Source organism: Gambusia affinis, linkage group LG02 (assembly GCF_019740435.1).
Source record: "Gambusia affinis linkage group LG02, SWU_Gaff_1.0, whole genome shotgun sequence".
NCBI classification, from domain to species: Eukaryota; Metazoa; Chordata; class Actinopteri; order Cyprinodontiformes; family Poeciliidae; genus Gambusia; species Gambusia affinis.
Window position 1 is genome coordinate 11101537 of NC_057869.1, and position 24030 is coordinate 11125566.

Sequence of the window (24030 nt, forward strand, 5' to 3'; positions counted from 1 at the left end):
CAGAGCCCCCACCCCTAAATGTCCAGACGGCTAATGTATATTGCATCTACAAAGCTACTGCTGAATGATCCCCTTCAATGTGAGATGTAAATGTAAAAAATCTGATTTATTATTATTGTTTATTATTTTATTAGAAGTTGTATTATATTTTAAATCACAGTATTTCTATTAGTGTTTTTGTTGTTGTCAGTTTTCATAGTTGGAGTAGATTGCATACAAAATAGTTAAAAACTGTTTTACTGTTCCTAATCATGTGCAGATGATGAGTTATGGAAATTAAGTGATCATGTAATTTCGCAACTTTTGGTGACTTTTACAACAAACAAAATTGATGCAGAATGTACCATTTTTAACATTATATCAGTTTGTGAAAAAAGAAAAAATAGATTTAAAAATTACATGTGTAGTTTATTTCTCAGCTAATTGTTCATCTTATTTGCTCATTTACAACTTTTTGTTTTTACTTTGGAGTAAAAATCCCAAGACAGAAAGTCTCTTCAAATAGACTAAAAGAAAATAGATCTATGCATAAAGACATATTTGCTCTGAATCATGTGGCCTTACTGCAAGATGTAACTGAGGCTTCTAATTATACAGTAAAATGAATTTAAAAATACATTTTCTAACTGTGTACGCTATCTATTAGAAGTCAAAACTATAGATGAAATTTTAATATTTATGTAAAAACATTTTTCCGTCACTTCTAGCTTCAGCCCAGTATGTTTTCCTAATTGTACAAAAGGGATATAATTTAACTATTTGCTTTATCTTCTTAAAATGTAGTTTAGGTTGGAGATCTAGGAAAATAACTCACATCAACCCAGCTGTTAAAAACACTGATATTAATCACATTACATACATTATTCCACTCCTCCAAACAGGAGAGCAAAGAACTGACAGTAAGACACAATTAATAATTTTTTATTTCAACCTCATTAATATACATTCTGTATCCATATGTAGAAAACAAAACACTGAATCAGTTTTTTCAATTTTTAGACATTTTTTAGCACATGAAAACACAAAGAACTGAGACCCAGCCCTTGTGTTCTCTCTTCACACTCATCTGAAGAGCAGAAAGGTACAATAGGACTGCTCCTTCAGCACTGAGCCGCCGCTACATTGCGCCGTAATTATACTGATAACATACATACATAAATGCATTCAACCTCTTACTTGGCACAGCGTACTAGCTGTGATTTCTTAATCTTCTTTCCTCCACGCCTCTCCTCTGCACGCATGTCTTCTTTTTTTATTCTTTTTTATTTCTCCCCCTGCGATGGCAATTATTTTTCATTCATAAGCAGAGTGCGAGTGAGTAAGAGAGCAGGAGTAGGACACGATAGAGGAAAGGAGAGACTGAAATGGAAAGAGATCTTTTGGCACTTAAACTCTTTTGCTTAATGGTACTCAGAAGGATTGACAGTGGAAAAAGAAGGGGGACAAAAGAGCATAAAGATGGGAAAATGAGAGATTAAATCATTACCGCCACATCATCTACTTAAATGAGTCTAGTCCCGTTTTCCTGCCACTGCTGTTTTTGGTCTGTCCGTTGGAGCACAGGCAACTTTGTGCCATTACTTTCTTCCCATCACAGGCTCTGTGTCTCACTTCTGTCTTATTCTTGCACTTTATGTCCTCATGTCTTTATGAGCTCTCTGTCTCTTTAAGCTACTTTGCCCAGTCTTGATTTGTTTCCACAGTTTTTTCACAATGCCCCCTCATTTTGGACAAAAGGGGCTTGCCTTAGTAGCAGATAAATTGATTTATAGACATTGGTGTGTGCAACAAAGACACCAATAATGGGGTACCTCAATTATTCTTGCAGGAATGAGGTGGAATAAAATTCATGATGAAAAGTGTGAATGGGGCCAAAGTATCAGACATCATAGATGGCAGACCTTTCTTAAAAAAATGTAAAAAATTGTTTTTTTTTTTAGCAGGGGTGTCTCTGCTGTGTGGGGTGGGGGCTGTTTTGAGTCAATCAACCATCATCAGTCGCAATTCCTCTTTTGCCTATTCTGCTCGTCTTCTTCTTTCGCCTGTCTTTCTTCCTGTCTGTATTCATTCGCCATTCCCCCACCTGAGCAGCTCTCCATTTTCCGTCGGAGCGCTGTCTGTGTTTTATGGGTCCCTGTGGGATGGGGATCTTTTACAGGCCGACTGGACTTTAGAAGTCCCTCGTTTAGCAGCATCCTGCCTTAATTAAAAACCCCTTTTGTGCTTTCTGCCTTTAACAATGAAAGAGAGTGAAAGGAGGGAGGGCAGGGTTAGAGGGACAGAGACTAGTAATGTGAAGAGAAAGAGAAGGCGAGAGAGAGGGCAGAGAAAGAGAGATGGTGCTGAATGGGAAGTGATAGGGAGACAGGCAGATAGATAGTAAGGTAGACAAAGGGACGGATGGAAAGATATGGACAGAGAGAAGATAGCTGTTAATTACAACTGCCATTAACAAGACACCAGCCCACCTCCTTAGGGAGAGAAGGAAAGAAAACCAAGAAAAGGGAGAGAAATAAGAGACACGGAACAAAAGATGATCAGAGGAATATAATCATAAAGTGATGCTGGTCAACCTGCTCCTTTTTTCCCAAATGTACACTTCCTTGTACTGCTTGGCCTGCGTTTTTGACCCTGTATGTGAGTGTGCCTCAGTATGACTATGTATGTATCCGTGTCTGTGTATGTATGTATGACCTGTCTCCGGGATGACTGAGCGTCAGAGGGGCTGCTTACTGATTACCTTCATGTTGAACAAGCTGCTATTGACTTGAGAGTGACGGATGACCTCACATCTGAGCATGTGAATGTGGCTGTGTGACGATGTGCTGCTATATACATGCCTATCTGCTTCTCAATGCAGGTTTTTTCTAATGATAGCTTTCTTTTGAATTACTTTAAGTTTTTTAAATGTCTATATTTGCACATGTGGCCTTAAATATACTTCCTAAATAAAAGTCAATTAAAATTTACATTTTAAGTCTTTCTTTTTGCTGTTTGAAATGGCATGTACAGTAATGGCAGTTCTCTCCTTTCCCTTCCTTGTATATTTTGCCCCTTTCTTTTTTGTAGGCTTCTCTGCAGAATGTCCAGTAAGGAGCGCCACCTAGAGTCGAATTGTCCGTCCTCTTACATAAAGACTGAACCATCAAGTCCTGCCTCTCTGACTGACAGTCTAAACCATCACTCCCCTGGTGGCTCCAGCGACGCCTCTGGGTCTTACTCATCCACCATGAACGGCCACCCCAACGGCTTGGACTCTCCAAGCCTTTACGGTTCCAACGCAGGATCCCTGGGACCTGCTGGAGGCCCAGGATCGAAACGTTACGAGGACTGTTCATCCACTATTGGGGAAGATACACAAATTAAGTGCGAGTACATGTTGAATTCCATGCCGAAGAGGTTGTGCCTGGTGTGCGGGGACATTGCGTCAGGGTACCACTATGGAGTCGCGTCGTGCGAGGCCTGCAAGGCGTTCTTCAAACGCACCATTCAAGGTTGGCTTCCTTTTTGTGTTAAAATTGTCTCTTTATTTGTTGTCAAATTCAACTTTACCCAAAAAATCTTATCTGAAAGTCAGTTTTTCCCTCATGATGTAACTAACTCTGTGGACTGTTTGACGGACCATTGTATAAAAAAAAAAAGTAAATATTTGATTTTTGGTTCCAGTTTATTTACTGGTGAAATTAAAATATTAAACTAAGCAGAGACATAATGAGGGAATAAAGGTAAGCATCTTGAAGTATTCACCTTCTTTTTATATGACCTACCTAGTCCAAAAATGCCTACATTATGTAAATATTAATTTGTGAATTTGTTTGTTTAACTTGTTGAACAGAAACCTTGAATTTGTTCAAAATCAAGGAGACTGAATGAAAGTCCCAAGCGATCATCATGACCCACCATGACCCTGAGACTATCTTCACTTTCGCTCACTCCATCATTTCCATTTTGATCATTTGATGCACAGTCACACTCACATACAGACTCCTGGTCAAGCACAATAATACACACACCAGCGCTTTAACACCACTTTCCATTTTCACCCATAACCTTGACCTCTTCTTCATCAACAGCAAAAACAATTTCCTGGGAGTGTTTGCATTCCCACATCTAACTGCTCATGGCAGGAGAGTGTTTGCTGTAAGCCTGTTTTCTAGGAGATAACATGGTGTCAGAGAAAGGGCAGCGGTCATGTCTACAGGTCAGGAGTTGACGCAAGGGGGTAGAGTAAAGACAGGATCGAGCAATAATCCACATGATGAGAAGACCACAGGAATTAGGCTCTTTAATCCGCTGCTTATGTCTTCTTAGAACTTGCATTATTGCTGGACATGTACAGGTATTCAGACTGTACTCTTTAGATTTTTAGGGGTTTTAGCAATAATCACCTCCCAGCGTGATCACCACTATATATTTTATGTGACTCCTGAAGGTCAACTTGACCATGCCTTTATCCTAAGTGAGGCATGGATATTAAATTCATGCAATTACTTGAAACCTCAGTTGTGCTAAAATGATGTGAAAACAATCTAGAAAGTGATCTAAAACTTTATGTGACCTACCTAGTCAAAAACTAGAAAGTAAACTGGAATCAACTAGGACAAAATGTCTGCCTCAGAAATGAGGCAATTAAGTTATTTTGTATAATATATATCTTAAGTGTGAAAATGTTTGAATAGTCTGTTTGTGTAGAACCCTGTTCAAGAACAACAAGGGCAACACCATGTTAAACATGCTTAGTTTAAATAGCACCAGTCTCCTGCATTTAGTGTAGTCAAGAAGTAAAAAACACACAATTAAACAAAAACTTAGGGGTGTGAAAGTTCTTGAAAAGGTATTCTAGGACTTGCTAATTTTATTTCAAACTTATTGGATCCATCTGCTCACTGGACAGCTGTCTTGTCACTTAGTTCAGCATCGCAATAACCAGCTGCCAGCCAGCTATTATCGATCCATTCAGTCAATCATATCAGGCAGGATTCATCTATCTGCTTTTCCATCCATTCAACTATCTGTGCTTGCCTTGGTTTGCCTCTGATAAGCAGCTTTCCCAGTAAAGCCCAAGAGAACAAGGGAAATGTGGGCAGGAAGTTGTCTCACATTCTATGGTCACAACTACCTGGAGACGACCTGTATGTGTTTATTATGGGATGACACGAGGGCACAGTGAAATCCCTATTAGATTTAAACGCACACACATTCACCCACACACTCACTGAGATAAAGGCAAAAGCACACAATTGCACACGCCAACCTGTACTGTAAAGACACACACTGCACATAGATGAATAGACGGTCACACACATAACCTTGTCGTGACTCTCTATAGGTTTAACCCATCATTGCTGCAGGGTCAGATGTTCAACCAATTTCACTTGTTTCATTTTATTTAGAGGGCTTGTTAAAGATTACATATGTGGTAGGCCAGGACACCGCTGCAAAGAAAATACAGTAGCTTTAGTATCTCTGTTGACAGGAAATCTTCTTTTCGAGTGTGAACCTGAAAAGCTGTAAAGAGCAGTGCATTCCTGGACTTCAGAGATTTCATTTTCACTATGTTTGTAACCTCTCCTTCTGATGTAGTGTGTATGTTTCCAATAAAAAAGGAAAATTATAATTTATTTAGTATTTTTGCTGAAACTTTGTGGCAGAACTATTGTCAAAGAAGATTGTAATATAAGAGATTTATTATGCAAAGGATGGGAGCTTATTCAAAAAATTAAGAAAATGACAGATTTTTCTTAAGATGAAGCCTTCTATTTAGATTTACTCCACCAGTTTTCTAATCTGTATTTAATATACTTAACAATTCTTGCATGAAATTCTTTTTAATAGTTGTCCAAAACGATAAACATTCTTGGATGCACCAAAAAAAGTGAATTGTGACGTTATTTTTGGCTACTCAGTGTGGACAGAGTGGATCTTGTGTCCCTGTGTGGGCTGCACGTCTGAGTGTTCATCCAAATGTAAATGAGCGAAGGTTTATGTGCACGTCTGGGCACATGTTCCTGCTGCGTGTGTGTTTGTGTGTTGGTCCTGGCAGGAAAGCAGGGCCAGCCTCAGATGGGTAGTGGCAGACATATTGGTGTGTTTCAACCCATTAGCCAATAAAACCACAGGTAATCACCAAAAAAACACCTCCAGCTGGACGGGGAGGAGAGCATGGGGCAGGAGAGGAGAGGAGGGATAGGGGCAGATAAACAATAAAATGGGGAAAGGAATGTGGGCAAGGATGAGAAGGGGGAGGACGGACTGGGCAGATAGATGTAGGAAGGAATTAGTGCTATGCGTGGGCTGGCGTGCTTTTGCGCACGTGTGTGTCACAGTGTGGAGGAAGTGGCTCTGGCAGCTGCTGTTTCTGTGGCTTTAGTCCAGTAACACCTGACAACCTGCATCTATCACTCCTTTATTGAGAAAGAGGGATAAAGGGGAAAGTAGAGGAGGACAAAGTATGGGAGATAGAGGTGAGGGGTTATGAAATAGCAAGAGAAAAGCAAACACTTGGAGACAAAAGATGGACGACGGCTGGAAAACTGAATCTGAGGAGGCATATAGGGAAGAAACTGCTCAGACAAAAGATTTTTTTGAAGATATATTATTCAGCAGTAAATGGTTTTATGTTTTTAAATTCTTTTTTTAGTTTATTTATTTGAATAATGTATTTTAATGCCCATATCTGTTGGTTTTAACCACGTCATTATACTTTTCCTTTTGGTTTCTTGCCAGTTTAAAGCAGGAATTATAAATTATCACAGAATTTGTCATTATCAGGGGAAATGAATGACATTCAGCATTGTAATTTATAATAATGATGATTTCTGATGATGAAAAACTGTTTGGGATTGTTACTTTCCAGATGATTCCATGAGATCTTTGGTAAATATAAATGCATTTAAAAATATAATTCAAAAAAACATTATATTATGATAGATTCTTTTGTGTGCCATCATAATATTAAAATATATATATATTTTTATATCTATTTAGGATTTTATAGGTAATGTTTACAGACACTGTCAGGTTTAAAAATGGCTTTTGTTGTGCAGCACCCATTGCTCGTCTGTTTCTTTGCTAATTTTACTCTGTGCCCATTAGGCCTTGCAGATTCCATATCATTAGCACACTTAGTGTTTCTGCACTGGAAGTGTCCCGATTAACTGCAGAATTAATCTAGTCCTCCTGTAGCATCAGCATGAAAAGGCTGGGTGTGGGCTAACTAGTCCCATTAACTGCATCTATTAGGATGTAAGATTTCCTTCAGCATTTAGAGTGTTTAGCCTTTAACTAACAGGGCCAATTAATGGGTGTCTTGTTACCCATTAGGAAGAGTTTGGGCATTTAGCCTTTTCCCAAGCTAACTAGCTTCTTAATCAGTCCAGTAATGAGAAAACATCCTCTCTGCTGCAGCAGTCAATAGTAATCACTGTTTACTCTGTTTCAGAGGGAGATGTATCGGCCTGCTGGAGTACTGTAGTTGTCAGGTGGGCGTGGTGGGAGAAGATAACTTTATTCTGTTTAAAACGATAACATGTCCACAGCCTCAGATAAATAAAAACTGCAAAGAAACTGACCAAGTTTGTTGGTTAGTTTCTAATCAACAAACTTGGTTAGAAACTAACCAAGTTCAAACAGATCAAAAGCTGTTTATTCCAGCTTTTGATCTGTTTATTCCAACAGATCAAAAGCTGTAGATGTTATTACCAAATTAAGCTGTAATTTAAGGGATGACAGAGTATACAAGTGCAACTTAGTAGACTAGAATATTGTAGGAATTTTATTTATTTAGCAATTTAGTTCAAAAAGTGGAACTCTTCTTAATTAGTAAGACAAAACTTTCCTAATCTTGAACAGTAGAGACAGGAGAGAAACTGAAATTTAGCTTTTTCCTGTAAGCCATCATCAGTGCTTTAAATAAATATTTGAATGTGTCATTCTGTGTAAGGAATAACAATTGAGTCACAGTTCTTAATCTGAATTAACCTTCAAATGATTTTCTAATGTACTTAGAAGTGCTTGTATGTTATTAAAGTGCCGATGCAAAGCGAATGTTCACAGATGACCTCATCTCCATTTATTCATTCAATTTCACAAATTCATCTTTTTGTTTATACATTCGATAAATTGCAACTTTAAGCTTTCTGGTTTCCTTCAAACACATGCTGAGGGTTTCTGGTGCCTCTCACCAGGCCTGCCTTTCTGTCTGCCTGTTGATGTACGGTATTTTATCTCCTATTAAACTTCTCCTTCTGTCCTTCTCCAACGTGTCTGCATGCCACAGGCAACATTGAGTACAGCTGTCCCGCTACCAACGAGTGTGAGATCACCAAGAGAAGACGCAAGTCATGCCAGGCCTGCCGCTTTATGAAGTGTCTGACTGTGGGCATGCTGAGGGAGGGTAAGGGAAAAGGTCTCTTCTTACAATTTTTTGTTAACTTGTATACTTCTGGCATTTTTAAATGTGTCTAGACAAACTGAAGCCAAATTTAAGAAAACAACATGTTTGATTTTTTTGTTGATTTGATCTCATCTGCATAAAGTAAAAATTCAAACATGTAATTACACTCCAAATAACTGGTTCAATGTTTCATAGAAAGGTACACTTCAACCATACACTGTGTGTAGCTGTCCACACATTTTTGACCCAATCATTGCTGAATATTTGAAAACTTTTTATGGTAAAATTGGTAGAGTTACGTTAAATTCTTTGTTTTCCTTTTGGGTTTTTTGCTTTTGGTTTCCAAAAGGTGTGTTGGCCTGCTTTTCCATTCCCAACCCAGTTTTTATATAGACCTAGGATTGGGATAAATGTCAAAGTTAGAAAATCAAAATGCATCCAAGTTTTAATGCTCTAGTAGTTGAAAGTAAATACGGAGGTTGTCCTCACCATTTAAACAGCTTTTACTTTTATTTACAAATTACCTTTTGTAATTTTATCTGTTTATCCAACATACAAACAGCACTAGTAGTAAATCAGACCCACAGCATGATGCTACCACTTGGACACTTGACAGTTCACACATTGATTCTAGATTTAAAAGCCTCATCTTAACTCCTCCAAAGATACTTAAGCACAAATAGCCCAACCTTTGGCTTCTCTTACCATAAAATATTTCTCTAGTAGACAAGAGTGGTGGGTAGAAAAGTTTTTAAACATTATAACCACTTTCACCTAAGGGATGCAGGTTTTATCCTGACTGACATTTTGGACATAGCTATAATTTGCAATAGGCAGTCTTCCCAAACATACTTCCAAACTGAATTTAGACTAGATAAAGCAGGATTTAAAAGCAGCATTATGCTTCTGGAATGGCCCTGACCTCAATCCTATTGAAGATATATGGTCTATGATTAACACTGTGTCTGTGCCTGGAACCCAACCAACTTATATGAACTTTACCAATTCTGTCCTAAAAGGGATCAAATATTCATGCCTAAATGCTGACTGCAGATATTCTAGGAGTATGATCAACACCGATCATACATTTAAACAGCTTTTACTTTTATTTAGGTAAAAGTAAAATAAAATAAAATTAAGAGATCAGTGTGTATTGTTATTATCAAACAATCTTGCATGTAAAACAAATAAATAGTTAGAAATCTCCTCTAGATTTGCTGTTTGTTTTTCCAATTATTTTTTTTTGTTGACCAACTTTTTTGTTCACTTTTATAACTTTCTGTTCGCACACATTACCCAATGCAACACCAGGTAACACCTGTGCCTATGTTTAGAGAACATCTCAGCTCCTGAAGGATGAAGATTTAGCTGTATGAATGTGAACCTTTGAACATACGTGCACAAAAGACATGTATTTCTAATTTACACGAAGAAGACAAAAAGGTAAAACAACAACCAACACTTTCAGTAACTACCCAGAAACGGATAAAGCCAAAAACCAAAAGACTTTATCTGCTCCAACACCACTTTGATTAAATACACTCACTCTCTCATTTTTACATTCCCTTGTTGCCTTTTGCCTCTTTCGTTCTCTCCTGTATGCCCACCTTTGACCTTTCTACTCCCACTGCACTTCCAGCGATGAAAACAGGAAGAGAGGAGTGGGGAGGGATGACGGGGAAGGTATATAGAGAAAAAGAGGGAGAGGGGAATGGTGAAGGTGGGAGAAGCCTTGGGGATGAGATGGAGGGACAGGGGGAGGGAGGGTAAGAGATTGATTTATAGGAGCAGAGGAGGGGGACCAAGGGAGGATGAGAGGCAGGGGGAGGATGGTTGAATGAGGCAGAAAGTGTGTGAGAGACAGCAAGAAAGGAGAGGAGAGAAGGGTCAAGGTTGTAATTGATGGGAGACCTGGCCTCGCCCCCTTCTTTCCAGTGGTCAGGGAGCATGCCGGTGCCGACACCGTGCCAGCCCTCCCTCCAGTCATTCCACCCTTCGTCTCTCCCCATGTCTTCTACCACTCAGAATTGTTTAGCTTTTTCTGGTCCTGTTTTGTGTCGTACATTTGTTCTGCTCTCTATTCCTTATAAATAACGACAAGTTTATTCCATGTTCAATGTGACCATTTGAAAGTATTGTAGTAAAAGAAAAAAAAAATCTTAAACGTCCAATTTCCGGTGATGGAAAAACTCTAAAATATGAATACCATGTATTCCGATGAATGCATCTAAAGAGCAACTGCAGTATGTTTTTAATTGAAACAAAAAAAAAATACAATTACATTGTTCTTTTAATAATTATGAAATTGCAATAATTGCAAGCAACTAAGCTTGCTCAGTCCCTCTTTTTTTTGCAGACACACGCAGACACTTCTCTCTAACAAGCTGCTGTCGTTGCATTTATTCTCCCAGTTGATCTGACATAGCACAACCTATGTCTCATCTCTAGAGTTTTATCTTGTGTATGTGGCTGTTAACAGACACACACATGTAGTTGAATGTAATATTGGCAACTCCAGTAGTCTACTAGTTAGCACATCCAGTCTGCTTCCTTTCACTTGGTGTAAAGACGACATCTTTCTTAGGGTGTTTGTAAAGTCACATTTTTTATTTAAGAGTTTGGGGGAACATTTAAAAAATTGTGACATTTTCAGGAATGAGAAGTCACTTTCGAATCTCTTTAAGTTTAAAGGAAAAGTAAGTCATTTTAGTCTTTACAGAAAAGTTGACAAAGTTTAATTAATAAAGGACTTCCTCGATCATTTCTATGTTTTATTTTTTGTTTGTTTTTGTTTTTTGGAAGCCTTTTAATAGTATTGTTTTTTTGTTTATATACATGGGTTACTTTAAAAATCAGAACAAAAAAGTTGTCTAAAGTAATAATGATTTAGATAGCATACCTACCTGGGTTTCTTGGACAAATCCCTTTTTGCCAATTACAAACTGAATTTTACTTTAGGATAAAAGGAGAAATGCATGTAATTAAATTTAAATCAGTCCATATGATTGAAATATATTTGTTCATTTTAATTGTACATTTCTCTGTAATTTGCGTCTATATTGCAAAGTAATTTAGGATGACATTTATGGCCCCACATTAATGAACTGAACTTAGTTGAGTCAACACTGAGTTTAGAGATTTTCATCACAACCAGAAAGCTTTGGAAGCTCTAATATTTTTTTCTAAGTTCATCATTTAATAGGGAAAGCCAACATTTCCAAAGGGATGTTGTTGAGTCACTGCTACCTTAAAACCAGTTTGACATGAGTTACTCTAAAAGAAGACTGTTTTAAAGGCACTTTGGTGATGAAATCTTGTTTTAGTTAGACCAAAGCTATGAGAGCTTAGCCCAGATTACTCTAAAACCTCAGAAAATTGTGTCAAATTGTGCTTCTATTACAGAGGACCTACAGAACAAAATAACAGCAATGAACTCCTAAATCTTACAAATTTCAAAAAAATAAAATGATGGATGACACGTTCCATTGGAAAAAGAGGGAATGCAACTGAGGGACATGTGTTTGTGTGTTTCTGTCGAGAGCAGGCAAACAAATAGCTGCCTTTTGTTACAACTGCCTCCCTGCTCTACACACATATATCATGCACATTCACATGAGGCTGCATATCTATACATCAACATGACAGACCACAGCCACCCCATTTGTTGTGCAGAGTGTGAATTTAATACAAGGGGTCCCACTCTTCATATGAATAAGGCTCATTTGGAGAATTGATATATTCATTTTCTCATTGGTAATTTTAATTCTTCTTAGATATTTGCGAAATATCAATAGATTTAATGTATAGCAAAGTTAAACATTTTTTAATGTTTAACAATTGAGGACTGTTACTTATTTTGTGACAATGACAATGTTCTTATGGGAAAAGCTTTTTATTGATCCATGCTCACCTATTACCTAAAACGTCTACAGATCCATCACTTCCCAGTATGCTACCATTTATAAAAGATCTGAGTTCTAAAATAATTATGAGAGGAAAATTTGAGAAAGTTTAAAAAAGCTAAAACAATTTTTTTTTTCTTTGTTGATATTTTTATATGACAAATCAATGATGTTTGTAATCACTACAGTATCAATGTCTAAACGTTCCATATTTACATTAAGATATTAAATTAGTTCATCTGTATGAAGTCCCTTTTGCAGTCGAATGTAAGAAGTTAATCATATTATGCCTAGTCGTCATATGAAATTTGAATCTTTTCTGAAAACCTCCACTGTAATTGCTGCTAAATTTCAACAAGAATCTAGATTCATTTCATTTCATGTTAGGCTCCCCATGTCGACATCATGAATTTTATTTTCATTACTTTTTATATTACATGTATAGCACCTCCTATTTATGCTATTTACTATTCATGCTTAGAAGTTGCCTGTGTCATAAACTACATGTCACATCACTCTTATTTCACATGGCTAGACATTGTATTATATTGAACAAGAAGTCCTCAGCAGACTTGTGTGTGTGAACATTACTTAGTGTGTTTCATTCTGTTCTTCTTGGTGTTGACAGTGTTGCTGCAAAATTGCATAGATGATGATGGTAAGTGGCTAGATCAGTTAGCGTCAGTGCTAACTGCGGTTGTCAGGGGGTAGCTCACGGCAGAAAGGTGAAGATAAAGTGGTCACGGTGTAGTGGGGGGGGGCATGGAGGCATGTGTGTGTGTGTAGATGCTGCAGTTTACCCCTTAGGGCAAGATCTGCCTCAAATTAGCTTTGTCGCCCTGGGAGACATAGATGGTGAGATGAAGAGCAAGTGAGGCAGTAAGGAACGGTATGTGAGTGTGTGTTTGTGTGTAGATGGGAACTTGAAGAACAAGAGGCCAGGGGTCAGGAAACCAACTCAGAGCAGATATTTTTTTTATACATGTTCTCTTAAACACACCTGATCTATGAATAAGCTGACACAGCTCTGTGTTTAGACATCATCTACTGTGAAGAAGAAGAGGAGAGCAAAACAGTCATTGAACAAACTGGCAATCAAGTCATTCAGGAACAAACCTCTGGAACCCACCCACAAATATGTAGCAGCAAATTTCCAGAGCAAGACAATTAAAAAACATTCTTATTATACTATGAGAACAACCCCTCTGGCAATGGCTGGCTGTCCATTTTTAATGGGGCCGTAATGATGCGTCAGCTGAAGACCAAAAGGTCATTGGGGTGGGGCTCAAATCTACTGAGAAATGGTAAGGGGGATGATAAAGCAGCTAGACACAGGTAAAAACTGTAGGAGCAAGAGAGACGTCAATTAATCCTAACTGCAAACATTTCACACATTACAGACATTGCATGTCCAACATCAGCTGTGATTTGTAGAATTATTATCATTACAAAACACAGATTAAACATGTAAATATGAAAGGAATTGGCAGTCATGCAGCAATGGAGCCAGCATTATTCAATAGACACATATAGCTTAGATATGCTCAAACGGACAAATTTGCTCAGATTCAGCAGCGACTTTGAAGATGAATCCTGAATAAGCAGGCAGAATGCGTTGAATTCAATGCCTGCATCTTTATAAAGTCATAAATGGCCAGCTGGATTGGGATGGTTGTGCATCTAGAGGGACAAGTCCTCAGTCTGTAGATATAAACCTTGGCGCCATGCCGCACACACGCACGTATGCACACACAAATTAACACCTAGTGCCAGCTTTGGCCCTGCTCCCCATAGCCTCTGAGACCTAATGAGTGAGATCAGGTGGAAGGCCCCAGTCTGTGTGAGCGTTGCTACTTGTGTGTGTGTGTGTGTGTGTGTGTGTGTGTGTGTGTGTGTGTACAGCTGGTAATGTGTGTGGATCTTAACTCGACTGAAAGCTCAGCTATCTTGATGACTGGCATCCACCCTCGTTGCCCCTGCACACATGTAGACGTTTGCTTGACTTAAATGGTTGAAGAAGAGCATGTCAACTGAATCAACTAGTTTGTGTTTAGTTTCTCTTTCTCAATTACTCAATTACATATGTAATGATCCAGAAAAAAATAGCATAGAGATGTGATGATAAATAAACAACAGGGGACCTAAAAGGAAAATGACAAAAGGGATGAATGGGGGTGATGGTGAGATTGAAGGAGGCGAGAGTTGGGGAAAAACAAAAGACGCGAGAGCTAGACAACTGGTGGCGTCTGGAGTTCCCCCCATGGGAGCCTTGTATCTAAATCTGGCCCTGTAGTGTCTGTCCTGCATGACTGTGTGTGATTGTGCTACTGGCATCTGGTTGCATCCCTGCTAGAAAGAAGCGATAATGGAAATGGAGTGACGAGAGATCGGCCTAAGTGGTCCGCTCTCTTTCACGAATGCTTTCTTTGCAAAGAGAGAAAAAAGGAGGAATTTTAGCAGGCAAAGCTCCTACCAGAAACACTCTCACATAATAATTAGGTAGGCAAGTATAAAGGTGGGCTACTTCTAAATGTCTTTTACTCCAATCATGACACTTTGTATTTTGCCTTGGCTTTTAATCAGTACCTTCTAACACTGTGTGTGTGTAGGTTTCAAATGTGGCAGCTATGACCAAATAGAAACAATGCATAAGCTACACTATGCAGGCTCTCTGTCTGCACTGGTGAAAATTTACTTACCTCACGCCAAATAATTGTCGTTATTGCAACCTACTTCCTAATTGATTTAGCTAATAATTATTTGACAATTTGAGCATTCGCAGACTGTGAAAACAGAAGTACATTTTTTATCATCAAGTATAGTAAAACTATTCTGAGACAGTAGGGCCTTGTGAATTTTACAGCCTTCCTCCCAGTTCACCTGCTTTACTATGATGCATCCTAAACAATACACATGGTACATAGACATGACAGTATTGTAAATTGCAGCATGTTTTTTCTTCTTTTTTTTCCTACAATTTAGACACATATGAAAACGTTTTTTTTGATACTTTAACAGTTTATCAATTATTAGTTCTATTAAGGTATTTTTAAAATGCTTTAAATGTGCAGTGGAATATTCAGATTGTAGTTTCAGTGTGTTATGTGTGCAAGGAAGACCACACTTGTTCTGGTACTTCACTCGATCTCACTCACACGCAGCTACAAATTCACACTCCAGTGACAGCCACCTGCCCACTGCCTTAGGCACGGCTGTTCAGATCTGTTCTGGTCTAAACAAACATCACTGCATGACACCACACATTCTCCTCTCAACTTCGCTCATACCGCCTTTATTTTATCTCTGTCATCGGACAAATGTCTGACATCACCAGTGTATTCTAAACATTTTTGCTGCACTTAAAAAATGTTTGGTTTTCACTGTGTGTGTCTTTCTCCGCATTCAACCTATATTTATTCATGCAATACATACTTATATGATTACTGATTATTAACCTTTACATTTTAAGTGTTATGCTCAGATCTGGGGTTTTTTTTGCCATTTTCTTCATGCTGAAAAGGTTTATGCTTTGCAGCAATAAGGATGAGTCCCAGCAATGTTAACGTGTCAGCAGATTTATGTCCTCAGACCCAAGTAATACCAGTAACAGATACACACTAGATTTAAATGGGACTCTTGTCTTGCCCACTGCACTCACCCATCATTCCATAAAGCCGCACCGGAAAAACTGTAATGTTATTACATCCACAATGCAGCTTAACACACATATACACAACATCTAAGTCTAAAACTAGTTTAAGGTGACTTCAACACAGTTAATACACTGAAGGAATATGTGGTCCCTCATTTCTCTGTTTTCCTTTGTCTCCCACAATTTGATCTTTTTTTTACCGTCTATCTACAGTTAACTCCTTTTGGCTGTGATCTACAAAAATTCATTCATTTTACTTGTCTACCTACTCCCCCCTTTGCTCCTTCCCACGACTCTCTTATTTATCCCCCAATTCTCTCACCATTTTCATTGACCATCTGAAATCAATCTGTGTTCTGTTTTTCCTTCCCTCCTCTTCTGTCTTTTCCTCTCCCCTCTGTCTTTCTCCTGCATGTGCATTCAGGTGTCAAAGGCATTTTGCTCGCAATCCTTCATCTATTCACAAACACACACACGCACGCACACGCACATATGCTGACACAGAGTGACGCCAGAACAGTGTAAAAAAGAAAAAAAAAATCTATCGTGATGTGATCAGTGGAGATCGGGCTATTGACAGACAGCAATATTCCCACGATAGAAATCATTCACCTTCATCACTGTCGCAGTGTTTGTGAGCACACTTCGGTGGATGTGGGTGCATAACTGAAAGTATGACAAATAACTAAAGTAACACAATATTGGCAAAAGAGCAAAAAAGTTAGGAAACATAACAGTGACAAGAAAACATTTATGAAGGGATATTTTTTCTGTGTGTGAGATTGAAGGGAGAGTGCAAGTTGAGGGCTGTTGTTAGTTGAATATATTTTGTTTTAGACATCACTCTGGTCTCTGTTTGTCTCCATCGACAGTGCCATGCAAAAGTAATCACACCCCTTAGAATTTTTCTTGTTTGATACATCATTGCATATTTTTACATAATACAATTAACTAGGTGTTCATTTATATTTCATCCACCTGAGTTAAGACTCTGTAAACACCTATCAAGTATTCCTGCATAGATTTTTGACATATTATGTCTGAATCAACTAGTTTGATTCAGTGGTTATGGTGTGTTTAAGGTTATGCGCAGCGCTATTTTTATTTTTTTTTGTCACACAGCATTATGCATATGAGCCAGATTGATCTCATGTAAGTAGAGCACATTCTTTCCTATGTCCTCTACGTAACTTATGACAAACTGCAAAGGGAGCCAATTATGAATACACATTTTCAATGATTTTCTTCTTCAACTAATGCTTCTCCAGTCAATTACACACAAGTTGACTCTATTTACTAATAAGGTGAATTGTGAAGGCAACTTGTTGTACTGGATTTTACTTGGGGGGGTTGAATACATACATGCACACCACACTTTTCAGAAATGTATATGTAAAAAAATAAATAAATAAATAAACAATGTATCTTTTACTTCACTTGATAGTTATGTGAAGTGGGTTGGTCTGACGCATAAAGTTCCAAATGAAACACAGAAGATTCAGGTTGTAACATGGCAAATGTGGAAAAGTTAATGTTCTTAGGCAAAGTATGCAGTATTCTTCAAATTTCTTTTCTTTCCTCATATTTCGTGTCGTACAAGAGCTCTTTTTTATTTATTTTTATTCATTACATTCTGTCTTGTGTTCAGTCTTTCTTCTCTTCCTTTTCTTTTTCCCTCTTATGTGTCATTATTTCTAATTTCCACATTTACTCCCCCACGGCCCTCTTCTCTCTAGTCTTTCTCCGCTCTCATCTCCTCCCTTCGTTCCCCCTCTCTCGCCCATTCTTTATGGTTTGAAGGCTCATTTGTTAAGAGGAGTTAACACACTCTCACTCTCCTACGAGCTTCCTCCTGTCTCTTTTTTGTGAGCTTTGGAAATATAATTTTCAATTTTTAATTTGATTCATTTAGATTTGACCATTAATCAGTGCTGAGAGAGAGTTAATTTGGTGGAAAATAGATGAGGTAGTTAGAAAGGACTCTTTATGGAGTGAATTCAGGGTCTTCTAGGTGCACGAGTAGAAGAGAGAATTGAAAGTTGGAATGTAAAAGAAAGCATACAAAAATCATGCAGGTATATTGTGCTGAAAGACTTAACTCTTTATTCGAGAGTTGAAGTGAAAAGGTCATTATCTGATTTATGACACCAATACTTCATGATTTACACCCTAGGCCAAATGGGCGATCTTCTAGAAACCTTAAAAAATGTACCGTAATGCCAAAACAAAAATACCTTGATTAATGACAAATGATATGATATTCCAAGTTCTTTGCAAAACGTAAAACTGAATAATTTATTTAGACAATGCTGATTGAAAAGGCATACATTTGTTTACCATAGGAGCTAATGCAAGTTTTCTATCTAAGTTAGTTATGTATCGGAACATTAAATGATTAGCCATCCATTTAAATGAACATTTTCATAAAAACTAGAATTTGAAATAATATTCCAGATTGAGTCATCTTGATACATTATTTCAACATATAGTCCTATTTAAAGATATTCATACAATAAAGGAACCAATTATAAGACTCCACATGATCTATTATAAATGAATACAGTATTTAGTCTATGTACAGTACTGAATAAATTTAATAGGTTAAATAGGTTTATTTGTAGACACTGGTATTTATGTGGCTTCTCTAATCACATAGGTAACATTACAGCAGCTGCTTTCTTTTTTTTTTTTATTCTATTTCTGTTTTGATGTCATGCTGCCTTTTAATTTTGTGGCCATGCTGGTGGTGTCACGATTGTTGTTTTAGGGGATCCCTGCCGTTTTTTGTGCTGATTTTAAACTGAGCATTTTTCTTCAGATCAGTCTCTGTTTACTGATAGCTTGAACCAGAAATTTAAATTGCACTTCATTTTATTCTCCCTTACCATTTCTACTTCTGCTTTTCCATTTGCTCTCCCTTCTCAGGAACACCAGTGACCCAAGTGCTTTGTGAGCGTGCTTCTTGTCAGGGCTTACAAACACAACACGGCGGTGTGGGTTAGAGAAATATAGATGTAGTTTTAGTGTGTATGTGAGAGGAAAAAGCACAGAATAGGTGTTTGAGTAGGTTTGTACCTCCTAGTGTTAAGAGTCTCTTGACCGTTTGCTGACACTGGGCCCCCTGCTGTACCTGGACTGTCAGTCCTTCTGTCCCCCTATCTCTGCCTCAAGCAGTTGCATACATGAACACACACACGCACTCGCAGTAGAGTTAATGAGTGCAGTTTAAATATGCTAAATTTATAGCACATCTATGAGTACTCGCAGGCCTGGTTTATCCTTCGTGATATTTTTCCTTTTCTGGCAATTGAAATCTTCATGTTACATCTCTGTGTTGTTTTGAATGTGGTCAGCATATTTTCCAAATGATTTAGATCTCGGTGAGCGAGCAAATCTTTCTTGCTTTCACATCCTCATTGGTCTCTCTTCCTGTTACAAAGCAGTGAAATAATTTAAATGTGCAATGTCTCAAAGAAAGTCTTTCCAAGTGTTGCTGTTGATTAGTAAAACATAAGGTTTTTGTCAGATAATAAATGTAGTACTATTCTCAGCATATTCTAGAAACCACTTTTTGAAATTGCTACCAATTGCATGTCAAAAATGAAAAAATATCAGAGATTTTTTTTCACACTACTGTGTGCACAATTATTAGACAGATGCCATTTTCTCAATTATTTAGAGTGCTTTAAATAAATTCAAAATAATAATTAACTTCACTTAAAAAAGGGGCAACAAACAGCTTTAACATAAATGTCACCATTCCACACACAATACCAGATTATAGCTTTTAGCTAATTCACATTTTCTGTCCTCAAGGTCAAGATAAGTAAAGAAAGTCTAGAATTTTAGATTAGAATTGTCAATAAAACACACACAGTGACCATAATGGACTAGAACAAACCTCAGACCTTAAAATATAAGAAAGCAAGGGTGAGGTTTGGGCTTTCTTATAAAATCCATTTATGCACCATTATTGGGCAACTGTAGAGGGCAGAATTATTATGCAAATAAATTAAAGATGAAAATTTTCCCATTTGACTTTTTATTTTCACCGGGTAATGTGAAAATGACCTTTTAAAATTTGCAACTAAACTGACTTCTCAAGCTACAAATCAATGACCAAACCTCTTTCAATAACAGCAACAAACTTCCCAATGCATGGAATCTGTCAGTTTTTTAAACTACTGGTGATTAAATTTTTCTTGCATCAACTGCAGGTGTCTTCCAGACACTGTTCAGAGAGCTGGGCTGTTCTCCTTCCCTTTTAAATGTCCTGTTTAAGAAAGGTCCATAAGTTTTTTTTCAGGGTTTAGGTCAGGATGAGGAAGGAGGCCTTGTCTTTCATCGATAAGCCCTTTCCTGGATGGCAAAAATACCTGATGTCTAACACTTTAATTATACGCATTTTGATATCTGGTGTTAGTGTTTATAGGTTACACAGTCACTCATTAGAAAAATACACCTTACTTGTGACACTTAAGCTCAATAAGCTTTTAAGTTTATACAGCTTATAGTTGGAAAATATGTTAATAACTGGCCATAATTATACATTTCATAAAATTTAGCTGCTTTATGTAAAAGTTGATGTGCATGGTTTTGGTTTTAATTGCAAATTTGTCCATCTTTAAAGTGCCATCAACATTTGCACATTTGTTTAGCATAAAGCAAATTTTTTAAGGCATTATGACAAAAACTATTCTGAACAAATATTTAATCTCTCTGCTCCAACCCAAGTTACTTGCTTTCATTTTCACTGGTACAAAAATACGAAAGTATTTCTGTGTGGTTTCTAAACTTTAAGTGTTTCAGGCCTGCTCTTCTCTCCTTTCTGCTGCTATCGTCTTCAGTCCTTCCCTCTCTTCCTCTAAAGCACATAACACCTCTGTCTTCCTTATCCACCTTTAAGTGGTAACCACGGTAACATCCAATCCCTTGAGGGATAGGCCTAATTCAATTAGGACTCCTTTGTGTCAATTAATTAACGAGACAGAGAGGGAGACGGCAATCGGGAGGCAGAGATTGGGCAACATGAAGCCAGAAAACCAGAGAAACAATGTGGGAAAGACTGGAACTGAAATAGTGACTCTGTAGCTTTTAGTTGATCCTAAAAGTCCAAAAAAAGTTTAGAAAAAAATAAAAAATCACATTTGAGTGAGTAAATAAGTTTATTAACAAGAAAAAAGCTACACATACTTAAGTGGAGATGTCTGCTTTCACATGTTTTTTCCTTGAGTTAGAATGTGCTTAAAACCATGACGTGTTTATTATTATCAGTGTCTCTTTTGCCTTCACGAAAATAATACTTGTTTTCTTTCTTTGATATGTCTTCCAGGTGTTCGTCTGGACAGGGTTCGCGGTGGAAGACAAAAATACAAACGCCGAATAGATGCAGACAACAGCCCGTACCTGAACCCACAGCTGGCTTTGCCCCCAAAAAAGCCATGTAAGAAAACAAACTTTCACACCCATTTAAGATCTAACAACTGTTTGTAATCTGTCAGAATGTTGGACGGTCTTAACCTGCAAATAGAAAGTCGAACAATAAGATCATTACAAGTGAGAGCTCGCACACAAACACAGGTTGTAAAAATACCCAGCTGTTTGGAACAATGTTTGTCTCTGTTTTTATTCTACTGCTATTTTTTTTAGATCATTTCCTGTTATAAATATATTAATTTAACTTCTGTTGGATTGGCTGCTTTTTCAGAGAATAAAAACCAAAACATGATGAGTGAACACCTAACAAGCGAGACTGAGCGAGAGTGACGGGGACAGGTAGAGACGTGGGGAGATTAAGCCTAAATGAGAGCGTTTCTCAGACAGACAGAGAAGGAGGAACAGGGAGGGTGGGCAGAACAGCCGTAACCCTAATCCGGATTAAATCCAATCTGGCAACCACATCAAACTAGAGTTAGCTCTCTAGCTAACCGTCTGCTTGTACACACAACATACACACGCATGCTGTGCAGATTGAGCAGTGTTTAGCAGCTTGCTCCCCAAAGCCCATTTTGCCTAAAGCTGAAGCATATTTTGCTCTAGGCCAATATGCTGAATGGCTGCACGACAGCTTATTGGGACTTCTGCAACACTAATTATTGAAATGATGGAATAAACTGATTTTGTGTGCACTGTGTTTATGTTGGCATGCCAAGAGGATGAGTGTCCTAGCACTCAACATAAACTTTATGGTTAGTCTTGTTAATATAGCAAAAGGTTGTCCTTTGTAATAGAGGACAAGTCCAAATATTTCTCCTATCTCCATTTTCTGTTAAATAGCTACTTTTATTTCTGTCACATATGAAATCCTCCTGCCCCTCTGTCATCCTCACAGATCGGAGCACTCACACAGCCTATCTGTCTGTAGCCCAATCCCTAGCCTCACCGTCCCAATTGATTGTTTGAGAACAGAACAATAGCCCAGGGTTTGGAAATGGGCTTCCATTGATTCTAATTAGGGAAACATTAAATAAGATTTACTCTCAGGTACTGCAGTGTGACTCGGAGTGGTGAGGCTCAAATGACCCCAGAGTTGGACCGTGCGTGTGTGGATACATACATTTCATTTGTGTGAATATAAAAGATTTGGGGGTGGTGGACTGTGTTAAATCAATACACAGCTTATCCTCACAGCTCTGTTTCACTCCCTCTTGTTTATATCTGCCTAGTTATCACATCTCTAGACGCTTCCTGTCCGTCTTTTACAATCAGTCTGTGGCTCTTTTTCTACCTGTCTTTGCCTGTTTTTTCATCCCTAATCTCCTCCCCCCATCTTTTTCAATCTTTCGCTCTGCACTTGCTCTTCCATCGTGCACCAACATCCCCATGCTTGATTAGTCTGTGGATTAATTTGGAAGTAGGATATCAGTCTGCTACTAATGGGCCATAGAGATCTCATCACCACATGTCACTGTGGCCAGCAGAGCTGTTTAGCTTTCAGAGTTATCCTTTCTCTCTATATGCACCCGTAAAGTAAATCTCTGTATGGCTACGATGCAAACATTTATGATAACTTAAATTGCTTGTTGTAATCATCTTTAAACTCGCAGTCTTTCGATGAATGTTTTAGTTTTTGGTGCATGGATTTTTGTGTAATAATATTTTTTATTTTGTTTTTAATAGGGCGCACTATGAGCCAGTTGTGACATTTTTTATCCAGATTTTGTGTTTTATGCCAAGTCCTTTATCACTACATGTACAGAGTTATGTTGTTTTTTTTGTCACTTTTAAACATTTGAGATATTCAAACTCATTCTAACGCCAGAAAAAAATTGTCATTTAAAAAGCTGTTTTTTGTCACAATTTTATTTATTAAAGGAAAGAAGCTATCCAACCAATCTAATCCTATGTGAAAATACAATTGGCCCCCTTTGTTAAATCACAAATTAACTGTGAGCAACCATGTTTCTGTGTGGATTTTACTAACCACAGCAAGAGCTTATTACTAAAATGTAAAACCATCATTTCAAATTAAAAAAAATCCTAAAACTGTCAAGCATGGTAGTGTTAGTCTGACGGTCTTAGGCTGCCTTGCTGATTCAGAACCTGGAAGAATTGCAGATGTTGATTGAGCCATGAATTTCACTCTACCAGTAAATCCTAACAGAGAATGTCTGTCAGTTCATGACCTTGAACCCAAGGATTCTTGTTTTTGCTGTCACTTCTGAATTTCTAAAAAGAAATGAAACAGAATCAAAGTTTGGAGCAGCCTACTCAAACTCAGGACTTGAACCTGCAATAGAATCTTCCCAGAACAATATGCTGATAACCATTTTTGCATGTCTGGATAGCTTTTTTTCCCTAATAAATGAAATCGTCATCTGAAAACTGCATTTTGGATTTAGCAAGACTGATGATCTGAAGTTGTTAATTTTACACACACACAAAAAGAATGCAAAAACCCTGTATTAACTCACAGCAGTTGTATTTAATCAGGTGTTTCATTCATGTCACATTTTTGCACCTGAATGGTCTGGAACAGCTTTTACCCTTCCAAGACAAAAATTTCACTATCTCTCTGTCTCTGTGTCTGTCTCCTTGTCTGGTGGTCATGTCAGTTGCCTTTGGCTGCCTTGCAGATAACA

At 37.8% G+C, this 24030-nt stretch overlaps 1 protein-coding gene across 1 annotated transcript in view; it reads left to right on the plus strand.

Annotated features, from left to right (window-relative positions):
* The window catches only part of esrrga (estrogen-related receptor gamma a), a gene marked incomplete at its 3' end in the record, with an annotated part of 148832 nt that extends 124803 nt beyond the window's left edge, over window positions 1–24029 (plus strand). The window contains exons 5-8 of the mRNA XM_044097855.1: window positions 3070–3494; window positions 8279–8407; window positions 21282–21392; window positions 24004–24029. Coding sequence (XP_043953790.1) covers window positions 3070–3494; window positions 8279–8407; window positions 21282–21392; window positions 24004–24029 — 691 coding nt within the window. The remainder of the gene's footprint in view (window positions 1–3069; window positions 3495–8278; window positions 8408–21281; window positions 21393–24003) is intronic.
* Window position 24030: the final 1 nt, after the last annotated feature.